The sequence below is a fragment of the Gallus gallus genome, chromosome 3 (genome assembly GCF_016699485.2).
Source record: "Gallus gallus isolate bGalGal1 chromosome 3, bGalGal1.mat.broiler.GRCg7b, whole genome shotgun sequence".
Classification (NCBI taxonomy): domain Eukaryota; kingdom Metazoa; phylum Chordata; class Aves; order Galliformes; family Phasianidae; genus Gallus; species Gallus gallus.
In genome coordinates, this window is record NC_052534.1 from 24953650 (window position 1) to 24967777 (window position 14128).

At 35.4% G+C, this 14128-nt stretch overlaps 1 protein-coding gene across 1 annotated transcript in view; it reads right to left on the reverse strand.

Annotated features, from left to right (window-relative positions):
• The window catches only part of LRPPRC (leucine rich pentatricopeptide repeat containing), an 85905-nt gene that overhangs the window by 5538 nt on the left and 66239 nt on the right, over window positions 1-14128 (reverse strand). The window contains exons 31-35 of the mRNA XM_001234902.7: window positions 10413-10501; window positions 6410-6614; window positions 4198-4337; window positions 3899-4014; window positions 1124-1198 (exon numbers count right to left, since the gene is read on the reverse strand). Of these exons, the coding sequence (XP_001234903.4) occupies window positions 1124-1198; window positions 3899-4014; window positions 4198-4337; window positions 6410-6614; window positions 10413-10501 (625 nt within the window). The remainder of the gene's footprint in view (window positions 1-1123; window positions 1199-3898; window positions 4015-4197; window positions 4338-6409; window positions 6615-10412; window positions 10502-14128) is intronic.

The window sequence follows — 14128 nt, forward strand, 5'->3', positions numbered from 1 at the left end:
TGAAGGAAGCAATTCATGTACTAATGAGAATATGTCAGGATTTCAACCAAATTAAAAAAGAATTCAAACCACTCAGCAGCTTTCATTGACCTAGAGGTCAACGGTAGCTATGATCAGTGCTTAAAAGTACTCAGATCACTGACTAATGTGCTTAAAATTGGAGCCTCCCTCCCTCAACCTCTGACTCCAATTTCAAACACTCAGATCTTGTTTAAAAAAAAAAGTATACAGAAGTTACATCTTTATCACATGCTAGAAACTTCTCCTTGTTATACAAATTCCAAGCCAAAAGCTAGAAAATTTCAAAATTTCTGATTTCTTTCATGGACACCAAAAGATTGTATTAACCACCATCATTTTTACAATAGAATTTTTAATCTGTGACTGAATCTTTAATAGCAACTTCCACAAAATAAAAATATGCATTTTCCCTCATCTGAGATTATTTTTGGTTTTGTATTAGCTGTCTCCTGATACTACTCTCCTTTGGATGAAATCAAGGTGTGTCTGGTCTATTGCTTTTTTTGTTTCCTTTTTTCATATTACTTTGAAGGAGAATGTACATGGAAAAGAGGGATGGTAGTAGGGCAGGAACATAGCTTACGTGAAATTACAAGGAATGAACACAAAGCCAGGAATCCAAACAGATGCTCAAACTAGATAGGTGTACAAACCACGAGAACAAGTAACGTGAAATCAGTCTTTTAGTGCAAATAGAGAAGCATTTAATCATTAGAGAGGGGCTGAGACTCCAACTTGCATTTGTATTCGAGTAACGCAGTCAACAAAATAAGTATGTTCAGGTTGCAATACAGAACTGAATAGCACAATAAGAAAATAAAAGCAAGAAATTTGTAGTAAAAAAAGCACAACATCAAAAATGAATAAAATTACTAAAACAACAGAAAAATCTTTTTCGTTACGCTGCATAAAGTAAACCATTCTTTTAAATGTGACTGGCTCTGCAAATTAATGTTTTTTTCCCCCAATCTTGAGAAACCTGATAAAGCAGTCAACTGTGAAGTTCAAGATCCAAAATATTTCAACAAAAGTTGATTAATCAGTATGTACCACATATGTATATGCTACCTATACAATGATATACATGAAAAAAACATTATACCTGTCCAGGCTTAGATGCTGCTTTCGTCATGTAATTCACAAAAGCTCTCTTCTCCTCAACTAATCCACCACACCTCTAAAGAAAAAGAAATAGTTAATGTAGCTGCCATGAGTAGGTTAGTGATTAGAATAAATGACAAAACGTGAACATTTCCAAATGCAAATGTTCAAAACAATATTTTAATATATACTAGCTATTTACAAAGTAAATAAATGACAATTAAAAAAAGAAGAAAAAACACTGCACAGAGGAAACAAGTTCATTTCATGCACAGTTTTGGTAAACGTTGCTTTTAAAATCATAGGTATAAAGTTTGTTTAAAACAAAAGGAGAAAGAATTAAACTAATACTTCAACGTACCACAAAAACGAGGTTTAGGACTGCAAAAGAATGAAAAAGAGAAACACTATTCCTCTCCAATTATACTGCCAAGCATTCACAAGTGAGCTAGGGATCATAAGGTTAATTATACATTTAATAAGGTGTCAGGGAGATAACTGCTCGTTTCTTTATAAAAATTAAAATGTACAAAGCAAGTTCTCTTTAAAGTATAATTACCTACACTTAAGCATACAAAGGACTGATTTCAATCTCTCTATTTTATAAAAGGCTTTCACTGCAATAGACAGTGTTTGAGGGAGAGAGAGAGAAGCTGAACTTTTTTTTTTTAAGTTTGAGACAGAACAGATAAATCAAAAATCTGTTTTACTCGAGAAATGAGGGCAAAACAAAGTATACAAGACAATACTTTTCTCCATGCTCCTCAGAGGAGTCAGTCTGAAAATTCCTACAGTGCATAGCACTACTAATAATCTGTAAGGTATAAGTATCCAAATGCCCAGGAAGAGAGGTATAGTGCATGTAAAAATGCATGTTAAAAGAATTTCTGCTTTATTCCATAATGAATGTACTATATGTGCTATGCTGTTTAACAAGCTCTTTAAGCCGCAGGTGAAAAGTTGAAGCTTCATTCCATCAGGGAATCTGAAACAAAATCATTGGGACCCGTGTACTGCTAGTGCTCTGACAAAAATTTGCTTCATAGTCATAAAGAGGCAAAGTATTCACGGAAAAACTTGCAATACTCTCTACCGAATAAGAGTTCTGACAGTAAAGAAACAGTCTACTCCCAGGAAGGTTTTCCAAAACCCCCTTTCAAGCTGAAATATCAAATACTTGATTTTCATCATAAAAGCACTCTCCTGCTGGAGAGTACAAAAAACTTTGTTGTTGTTCAAGGATTCTAGATGTGTTAGATTACTACAAGAAAAATACATTATTTAGATTGTGGTCTACTTTCCATTTTCCAGAAGAACAACGTGGTCAGTGATTATTACTATCTTCTGGTTACTTATTAGTCAACACTTGATCCAGAGTAACGGTCAAGGATTTCTTAATACAACTTGAGTTATCCCCCTATAGCATATGTAAAACAAATTTTGTCATGCATGAAAGGTTTCAACTCAAACTTATCCGTGAATGCTCACATAACATGAAAAATTTGTAAAAATTTCTCTGAGATACAGCAAACAGAATGTTATTTCTAGCACGTTGCAGGGCTCTGCACCTAATTCTAGCAGTTGGATACTGCTGTAATAAAAAGTTACAGGAAACCTAAGGAAGAAATCATTGGAAATAATTCAGTTTCCTTTCCTTTCCTCTTTTCTCTTTTCTCTCTCTCTCTCTTTTTTTTCTTTGGCAGATATGTAGCTTTTGCTTAAAAATGCAAAAACCTATCTTCAGAAATGGAGGAATAAAATTTCTCCTTTTAAATTACTACTCAGATGGCCAGTTGGGCAAAACAACAGTAATAATGAAATACAAATATTCCAGACAGGACAATATTCAAATAATGCATCTCATTCTGTAGCAGAAGTCACAATGAACACACTTGTCAGCATGAGTTCTTCCTTTAAAAAAAGTCCTGGAAAATCATACAGCACTTGCTGCAAAGAAGCAAAGTGTTTCTCTAACAGCTTAAAACACTCCTCAGCTGGTGAGCGAATAGTATTCATGACCAGGAGCTGGTAGCAGGCCCCCGTTTGAGGCACCCCAAGTAGGCCACAGCACCATTTGGCTGTTGGACCGCTGGGAAAAGGAAGGCTGGCTGGTGCCACCAGTGCTCAGCAGCTACTCCTCATTCTGCCTCCATCTTGGCCCTGTCCAGCTCTGCAAAAACAGCATGAACACAGTTGTTGCTCCCTGACAGCTACTAAACGGAGCTGAAATTGTCTTCCAGAAGTCAGCATTTGTCTTTCAATGCATGTGTGACTCTCACATGAACAGAAAGTTATTCAGCTCCTAATAAATCTTGAATACAGCTTATATACAATGTTAGAAAAACATAAAATATCAAGGTGACAAAAATCAAACACTACTCACTTCTACTCTGTGAACTGTGCCAGAAGAGACGTATTGCGTTTACAGTATTTAAGAAATTATGTGATGAATAGCAAGGAGATGGTTAGCAAGAAGCAATGCTTTCTAACGGAAAACTTAAGAAAAAATATTTGTTTTGGGTGGAATTTCATGCAGTATACCCACCTTCATTTCCTTCAAGTTGTTAGAAGACAAAAAGCTTTCTGACTTCAGCACCTACTGTTTCTACTAGTACTAGACTATCTCACGGTTCAGAATCATTTAACTGTGTTATTCACACTGTAATTCAAAAGCATACTAGTATTTGCCTATGCTACATAACATCTCTTTTTAATAATTTCTCAGTTTATCCTTGAAGAGCGCTATGCATTTCTGTACCTCTCGTTATGTCATTACCTGTAGTAGAGATCTGGCATCATCCACTCTGTCTGCACTGACATATTGAAGGAAAAGATCTGTGACAGGTCTGTAAATTCCAAACTGATTGGCTAGTCGTTCTGCCATCACGCCAACTACAAAATGATAGAAAATATTAGGGAAACAGAAAGGAAATAAGGAAATTCTTTGATTGAAAAGACACTTTCGTAAACTTTAGTGGCATGATTTATGCTGATGGAGCAGATTTTACATGTAATAGCTCTTCTGCAGCACCTCTGTCTAGTCAGAATATTTAAATACAACTGCAATTAACTTACATTTTTCCAAAGCTGGCTCTAATCCTTTCTCAGACACCTTTCGTAACAAAAAGGAAATATTTTTGACAGGTTGATCAGGATTCTGTGCACCAGAGATAAGCAGAGGCTCAAGGTATTCCACCGCAGCATCAAGGTCATTGCTAGGAAAAAACACATTAAACTGGCTTGATTTCTGAAATCAAGATTTCTAAACCAACAGAAGCAATTATATTTAAATTTTTGTTTCTTCCATGCTATAATGCTATACTTCCCAGGAATGATTGATTACCTATGACTTCATTCATATACTGTGGAAAGTGAAGCCATTTATGACTGAATAGATAAATCATCCTGTAAGTCAAATTTTTGAACTACCTTTGACCTCTAGGAACACCTAAGTAATCTTCTTCCCTCACTTAATAAAGAAGAGTTCTAGTTAGCTGCTTTATGGAAGTGTTCGGTAAAGCCAGAAGAAAAAAATCAAAACATTAACAGTACCTGAATAATTAATAAGGACAACGTACGTATTTCTTTATGCTATTCAATTAATTATTTAGGCAACTCTTCCCATTCACGCCTTTCTGGATGCAAAAAAATGATACTAAATTCCATCTGGCCATTACCCTTGCCTAAACACTTTCATCTTAAAGCACAGTACAGAAAATGCTAATTAAATAATGAAGGAAGTATTCATTTAAGTGAAAGTTGTACTTCTAGCACTCTAAAAAGTTCACATGACATTTTCATCAGTCCACTCTAAAAACAGATTTAATTTAAAAAAGAAATCAGAACATGACAAATGTTTTTAGGTGAAGCAGAAACATAGCACATTTGAAATGTATGCAAAATGCTTTGAAAATGACATCAGATATACAAATGCAAGAGTACTTGAAAGAACTTTGCAGTTTTTCATAGTTTGCAAGGTGCAGCTTGCAAGATATGTAACAATATATAAGGTGTTATTTGTGTCTCTGCTAAGTGTTTTCATACAGCTAAGCTAGATTTTGGTATGGGAGAAGAAAAGTTGATGCTGCTTGCTTAAACTGTATCTGCATATAGTGATTTACTTCTGTACCCAATCTGATTCTAGTTACGAACAAGTCATGTCTTTGCAAGCCTTTCATAACATAGAAATATAAAAAAAAATATGCAGCTTTGGAGACTAGTCCTGAACTACCTCTCCTCCCTGGATTGTTTTAACTCAGGAAAAAATCAATTCACTGCTATTGTGTGCTAAGGGCAACTTGAATCTAAGTATTTACAGAATTCAGTTCCTTATGGTTTTTCAGTGGCTCACTACTTCAGTGAGCTCACTACTAGAACCAGCTTGCACAGTTCTCCTTCAATTTAAATCATGCTGCTTTTCCAGACACTTCAGTAAGTATACTCTCTGGTCTGGCATGCCCAAGGCAATGAGGTATCTCTTACATACTACACAGTTATTTAGCTATTAGACAGAGGAGCTCTACCTGATGAAACTGGTTTGAAATAAAAGAGGAGGATATGTAGGCTTCCTTATCTGAAAGTTCACAGTACTCACTTTTATAGAAAGTGCTTCTCTCATGCAGTTTTAGGGGAAGGATAAACTAAGTAGGGTATCACCATATCCACTAAAATAAAAATTCTAGACAGAATAATAAGGAATTAAACATTCAAATGAAAGAATAATCCAAGACTGGGGATAATTGACTTGATGGAAACTGCAGCCTAGAACAGCAGAGATCATTTTTCCTCAATTTTTCAATATTGAAAAAGGTGTGAAACTACTCCACAGAAATAGAACTGGGCTTTTCCATTTTGAGGGTAAACACAATCATATTTTATCATTTCAATTACAGGAACAGGTAACAGCTTTTGTTTCTGTCTAATGTTATGTATGCAATCTGCATATGCAAAGTTCCAAGCTTTTTTTGTACAAACTGATGAAGTAACTCTCTTTGACATGCATATTTCATAGGGATTGTGAGCTAACACCAAGGAGAACACCTCAGTGAAGCGCTGAACAGAAGAATCAAAGCTAGTTACACCAGAGAAGACCTTATGATCTCCCAAACATCTCACAGCTACATTAAATGATTTCCAAATCCCAAAAGTATTTGTAAAATAAGATCAGAACAGAACTGAACAGCACAATACTCAGCCTGGATTTTTAACATCTAGGATAGTAAGAACAGAAACAGAATGAAATAGAATATAAGTGACTTTCCAGGGGAAGGTCCTAGAAAATACTTACTTATTCGTGTGAGCCAATGCAATAGCATTAGAAATTAGAGACGGAGATAAACCAATGGATTGTGTGATGCTTTCCACCATGTTTTCAAGTGCTTTTAAGTTCCTCAGATCTCCTTTCATTGCTAAAGCCTGAGTAAGTGCAATAACTGCTGGTCTAGAAGGCAAGAGGCCACTGTCAAGCATTCCTTGGAAAGCAGCAACAGCATCTAATGAATGTGAAGACAAAAGAGAATAAATTCAGATCTTAGTTCAGAAGATAATTATGCCACTGCTATCATTAATCTTACCTTTTTCGAAATTTGTATAGAAAATTCTTGTGCTGAAGCGATGACCCCAAACTGTGATAGAAAATTATAACATCTACACAAAAAACTTTCAACAGCAGTGTAGGATACAATACTTTAATATGTGCTCAGTTAAAAAAAAAAAAGCATTAAAGATTGACATTATTTTATTTTAATGTCCAGCTCAGGGGAAGCAGCCATGTCACATCTCTTCCCTTATGACCCTGAAGGCAGAATGCTTGTGGTTTGCTTTCCTCCAAACAAGCTATAATGTATTTACTTTAATGGAAATAAAAAATATTGTATACTTAAGAACTAAAATTTTATTTGAAAAATGACTTCACTATTAAAATGGCTTAAATCTAATGTTTTAAGTGTACACCAAAACTCTAAGTGTTTATCAGCAATTATAAATAAAAGCATGGGATATGCTTCCATACAAGAACAAAAAAACTAAAACCTGGACTGTTACCTCCAGAACTGATAAAATGATAGCAATCACCTGTGCTAAAAACACCCCCAAATCAGACTTGTGTGTCTGTCACAAAATCCCACAGACCAACACAGATGCAGTCACTCTCATTTACCCAACAAAAAATTCACGTCAATTTACATTATAGATGAGCAAACATACAGAATGACATGCCCCTCTGGTAAAAATCTCTTACTCCTTACCAGCAGAGGCAGGATTAATCACAGATAATAATTATCATACCAAGGGATAACACTTCTAACATAATATACACCCACTTGAACTTCACAGCATTAACATTCCAATTCAATATGCAGGTACTGCAGAAACCAAATATTACCTTTTATAAGAGAGGAAGAAAAAACATCCTGTATGCCTAACCTTCCTTCCCATCACATTTCCCTTCTGACCCATTTTTTTTTTCCTTTCTCTTTTTGTTGTTTGGGGAACATCAGGGCAAGATTACTGAAACCTAAAAGCAAACTTAACACACCACACATGTAAAGTTCACATTGTCTTCTGCCTCTAAGTGTGGACCTCCCTTAAGCCTGTAGCATGACCAGCCTTCTCAAGAACAAGGATGGAGAAAGACTTGGAAGTTGCATGTATGCAGCACTACTTTTTCTCCTTAAGAAAAAGCACTCACTACTAATCTGAATTCATAATGTAATCCCTTTAATTTTCAGTACTTAAAAGAAACTAACTCTGTTTGTGAAAGTCTACCATTTACCTTTTGAAAAGCTTTCCTCTAAGTTCCAATAATTCCATACCATATAACTTAAATTTTGACTCCTAAAATAACCTGAGTTCTTGCTAGAAGATATTAAAGCTCTTTTGAGGATATTTAGGGAGCTATGTAATTTATATTATTATTATTATATACTGTACCACATTATGTAGTAAAGAAAGATGGTGAACTCTCTGAGGAAGTGATAAAGGATGCAAGATTTGCAGAAGTGAAAGCTCAAGAGGTATGTGCCATCACAAGATGCAGGTTAAATTGAACTTGCTATATTAAGATTTCAAAAAATTGCTCTAAATTTGTTGAGTGATCTATTAGCCTCAGAAAGTGATCAATATGGTCAAAACATTTAGTAGCTTGCACTTTCAAGGCTTCACTTAAAAAAGAGAGGTAATTACCTTTAAAATAGAAACAAGGATAAATTCTATATATTCCAATATATTACCAAAAATGTTTGTTCAATGCACAAAGTAAAGGAAAATAAAATAATGCAAGGTCATGCAATTCAAGAGACTTGAAAAACCTTCTATTGCATGAAAGGTAACATTTCTGGAGTATAAGAGTAAGAGGTTTGAGGTGGCAAAAATCTAGGATTCTAGCTAAAAAGAAAGCTGCTAAAGGATGATTGCCTCAACACAAATATCAATGATATCTGAAGAAGAGTAGATTTGGAGGTGTAGTATTTAGGATCTGAACTGGCAAAACAGTGTTATACCAGAGAGAGACAAAAGCTGAAAATTACAAAAGGATTGCTTCAAAAGTAATGCTTCCTACTGTACTATTGTATTATATTGGCCCTGAAACTCAGAGGCAGATGTTGGTGTTACAGAAGAAGAGGTTGAAACTTCCCACCAGTATTCCACTACATTTTGCTGCCATGCGACAGATGGCAGCAGAGGGACAGTATGACAAAATGCTAACTGCAATGGAAATGCAAATGAAACAAGAATGTGTCATTGAAAGCAGCACCCACTGACATTCTTCGAGGCTTGCTGAAAGTTTATGGAGACCAAACAGTGGATATGAACACAGAGAGGCAGTGGGTGGTATGTTTCAGAAGCAAGCAACAGTGACAGTGAGTCACCTCCACTGGTGGAGGTTCTTACAAGTATTGTATGCAGGCTCTTGTTCATCACTGGAAGTCACCACCATTAGCTGTGCTTTTTCACACTGAAAGAGAGTGCTTTGTAGCTGAGAATTTGCTTTATCAAATAGTGTTATTATGCCCTTTGTATCTGTTGTTGGTTCCATGGAAATAAATAGGGGACATTACTTTCAGAGTGACCTACGTAACAAAACCAAGCATAGGATTTAGGTGAAGGATTTGAAAGCTGCAAAAATAAGACTTGCCAACGCAGCAAGTAAAGCAATTGTATTCACCACAAATTCTTCAGTTGATGACACCAGGCAGTGACATCAAACTGAAATGGGGAAGAATTTGAAATAAGAGAAGCTCATCAGCTGCAGGAAAGAGTGCAAAAAGTATCTAAATGCTCATTCTGAAGTATTTTAATATATCCAATGTTACATGTATATGGACTACATATACAAGCAAAATGGACGAAAATAAAATTTACTGATAGCACAATCAAAAATGCACTCTCATATGCCTTGTGGTATGAAAGACATCAGTGCAACATACATTTTTGTATGTAGCTGCTCTAACGCTTCAAGAAATTGTTGAAAACGTGTATTGTACTCGCAGAAGAGCAAAAAACAGCACAGTAAAACTACACAGTTGCAGAGTTCTCTCTCACAAGAGTTCTGCTAAACAGCTGAGCATGTGAAACGTAAAGCTGTAGAGCAGAACACTCTAGGCTGCAAAACTACCAATGCTGAGAAGTAAAATAACACAACTTTGAACTTGACCTACCATCTTGCTGTGTGCCCTCACATACTCTTCAGCCACCATTTCCTTTTCTACCATGATTGTTATGTTAAAGAGAAAGTCAATCTTAACATTTTGTTACTGTTGGTATTGAGAACTATTAAAAAGTATTTGATTAAGTTTTTAAATCAATATTATAATCATTTAGTGCACAATCATGCACATTTAACAGTCAATTTAACTCATCTGGTATCTCACACAAGCACCACAATATGCAAGAAACAACTGCTGGGAATTGTTTCAGATGCTCTAAAGTATGTTAATTTCCAAAGCAAAATGACTTGTGCTGTGAATTTTAACGCACTTGAAAGCCTGTACTTTCTCTCGTTCTGGAGCACAAATTTTGCATGTCTGAAGAGCTGTGATTCATCTTAAGAAAACCCATCTTGTGTTAAATGGAATGGAAACTGGACTAAGTGGTCAAATGACAAGTACATTCATATTCAAGCTGTATTATAAATGCATGTACAGTAATTTACGTCTCTCAGCTACCACAAAAGGCTCTTGATAAGCAGGTAATTTGCTAAATGGACTCCTTTATCCAAGTATTCGAAGGGCGTTACAAGAAAAATCTGCAGAGGCATTAATGTGACGTAAAGGTCAAGCATTGTGACATACCTTTCAAATAATCCCGCCTAACTTGCGATATGATGAGGAGGCTGCTGGCAGCACTGTTCAGTGTGAAGCCCTTGATGTGGGTCTCAGCACTAAAAGAAGCAGACATTTAGAAAGGAATTACTGACATGCTTCTGATACGATAATAAATGGTTGAGCACCAAGGTGAAATTATAAAAACTACTGTTCGTATGTTAAAAATATTGCTGCAAAATATCGACCTGGAGACAGCTTTTGTGTTATCCTGTCAATGGTTATAGAAGGATAATTTTTTTTTGCATTCTGACAGATGACAAAGTTGGAAGTGAGCAACAAAAGAAACAAAGTACAAGATTTTTTTTAAACAATCGGTTCAGATTCTTGAATGCTGACATATTAGATGACTAAAATAACTGCATGCCCTGCATTGTTCTGTTGTATCCTAAGCTGGATACTTTTTCTTCTTTTTTCAATAGTCACCATAATTATAAAATGTAAAACTATTCTTTCAGCAATAAAAATGAAACATTTATTTTCAGCACTGTATATTTTAAACATAAACTAAAGCATATTATGAACTAACACCATATCATTTGGTTGATTAATTTTCAAATTTCTGTCATCTAGATGTATACGGTTTTTTAAAGAGAACATACTACATTTGCTGCCTTAGCCGTGTTAAAATTGCATTTGGCTTATCAATTCTTTATCCCTGATAATACTGCAGTTCACATACCTGCAGTAAAGAGAATCTTTAATAACAATGCCAGAGCTTTTCTATCACTCTGGAAATTAGTCAAGAGAGACTAACCAGTCTTCACATTCATCTTATATTACAAAACCTCCCTCCCTGTTCCTCGGTGACGTATAGCCACATTTTTAATCTACGAGGATAACTTTACAAATGTTCATTTCTAGATTACAAAATCTCTACACAGAAAAGGGGGGCATTGCCATTTACCATATCAGCAATCAAGATAAACCTCACTGATCATCTTGTGGCAAACAACTGAGCAGCCTACCTACTTGAACTTATAGGCTGAGCGGATTGAGAGGTAAGCAGGGTCATTGCTAAATTATTCTCCTCAATCCCAAGAAAATCCTTCACATAGTACACAATATGACTATCCTCTCAGTCACTTTCAGCCTCCCAGGCTCACAAATGCAGTCACTGGACTCGGGATTTTCTTACTCTCCCAACCAATCCTCTTAATCCCTGCCTAAGCACCCACTGCTCAGTTCCGCCTTTTTTTTTTTTTTTCCTTTTTTTTTTTTTTTGCCTTTGTCCCATCTGTCAAAGCCCTTAAGTCAACAATTCATGCATGAGACTGTAAATTACACATAACAAAGGATTTACTTTCTCCAATCTTCCAATCTTTAGTGTGATTAAATAGATGTTAGCTACTATTACAGAAGTAATCCATCATTCCCATACTCCTAGATTTCTATTTAAAACTTTGAGTAAATGCAGTAAATATTCCTCAAAACAGTGCCAGAATGCCAAAGCAACTAGGCTTGGGTTGACCAACAGATCAGTAACCTCCTGGGTTGGTTTTTGTGTATGAGCGTGTTTTATTTGTTTTCAAATGCAGAGCAAGAGTGCAATTTCCTTCTACCACATCACCTCTTTCTCATTAAACTTTCTCAGTGCTGTTAACAGCAAGAAAGTTTTAAAATAATCTAACCTTTTAAAATACACAAATTACTTATTTTGTTGTCTATGCTAATATGCATTTAAAGCTCTCTACACATTATTTAAATTTAAAGTTTGGCTACGAGTGGAGTAAAAAGAGAAATACGTTCGCTTATACAAATGAAGATGGCTTTTGTGTATCTTATGAAAATATTGGGAGTTGCACAAGTTTCAGGCCACTGCACACATTTAGGCTTTGTAGGAATAATCTCTTTGTAATATAAGGTTGGTAAAATTGCCAAGCATGCAGAAATGTGTGCGAAACACACACATTTGCTATTTCAAACCATGTGCGCACACAAAATCACTTCCTCTATTTCAGTGAATAATTTAAAAACTAACAGACATTTCAAAATGCTTGATAAAAGCACAATTTTATTATTACAAAAAGAGATACACAAATAAACACTGTAAACACTGCTAATAGTAAGCATTTTCTGTCTTGATGTAACACTGAGCTGTTACGGGCTTTTTAGAATGTCATTATTTGGCATTTCTATGCTACGAGATTGAAAATGAGAGCTCTGAAAAGCACAGTGGTTATTACTATGGTTGGTTTTGACCAGAATCTCTTAGTAAATCGCATTTTCCTTTTTCCTAAGCATCTCGAGATTCAGAAGCTTCAACCCTAAAAACATACTTCAAACTTCTTTAGTCTTTAACATTTTTATTTTCTGCATTTTGCATCCTTTTAAGGATTACTTAAATATCTTATTATCTAAAGCAAGAACTCAGAACCATCAATATCAGGAACAAAACACTACATCCTCTCTGCTCTTCCAATCTTCAAATTAATGCTTACAACACAATATTTTGTGCATCTTCTTTACAAATGCATTTGAGCCATGGAGCAAAGCAGTGCATGCACACATATTCAATAAAAGGTTCAAACTTCTTCACTGAAGAATCATTCAAGATACCTTTTAATATATAAAAGTTTCTCAAAACGTTTAACAGACCACCTGAACTCTTTCATCATTCTTTCTACTTCCAAACATGTCCTTTTTATATATATATAAAAAATTATAATATATATATATTATTTTTTTTAAAAACAACTTCCAAGTTATTCTCCTTTTAGGGAACACTATTTAATAAGCAGTTTGAGTTCATCCCTTATATAAGGCATGTATTCAAAAAGCACAAGCATTCCTTACTATAAAGCTCTGTTACAGATAATGAGTTGGAGAATCTTTGCTTGTGCTTCTGAATGCAGAACTTTCAATGATGGCTCATCGGTATAGACGATTTTAAAGAGAACATGAAAATAATGAACAGCTTTTTACACTATATTGTTCCTGGAAATCATAAACTTAGTTGACTCTAGGAATTGTTAAGATTTTTATAGTGTCCCATGCATCACGTAAACTATTCCTACAGGCACATTCTAATTCACTGTATTCAGTCAGAGAACATGCTAGACGAGAAACACTGTTCTGGTTTTACCTGAAGAAACCAAAGGAACTTAAATTGCTGTATTTTTATTCTTCTTAATTCTAGTATGATGACAATACTTATTTTGAATTCTATAATCTGAACAGAACACATGTTACAAGCTATAATGAAAGCAAGTGGTGTGCCTTGCAACTCACTAAAGGTTAATTTGATTCTGATGAATCTAATAATGCACGACAGCAGGTTGGATTTATTTCAGAAATGTAAGAGTTGGATCTAAGGTTTATGGTCATCTCCTAGCCACTGGCAAAACAGTCAAATGTACCATTTTGCATTTGGCAGGCAGCCAGCTGCCACAGAGTTTGGATAGGGAAGGGCACCAGCAGGGATGGGGATTGAAGAGAAGGCTCAGGGGCAGTTCAGTGAAGGAATCTTGTCTGTTTGGATCTTGCTATCAAGGGGAAAAGGCAGACTGCCAGAAGGGGAGACTTTCAGATCTGATGCCAAGTGCATTTGTTGATACTGTTAGCTGAAACGTGTTATCAGGAAAACGTGCTGTCTCTCTAGAACGTTTAATACATAGCACCCTAATGCCTCATATGGTAACGTATTTTGTAACATAACTCCTAGCTACCAGTCATGACCTGTTTTC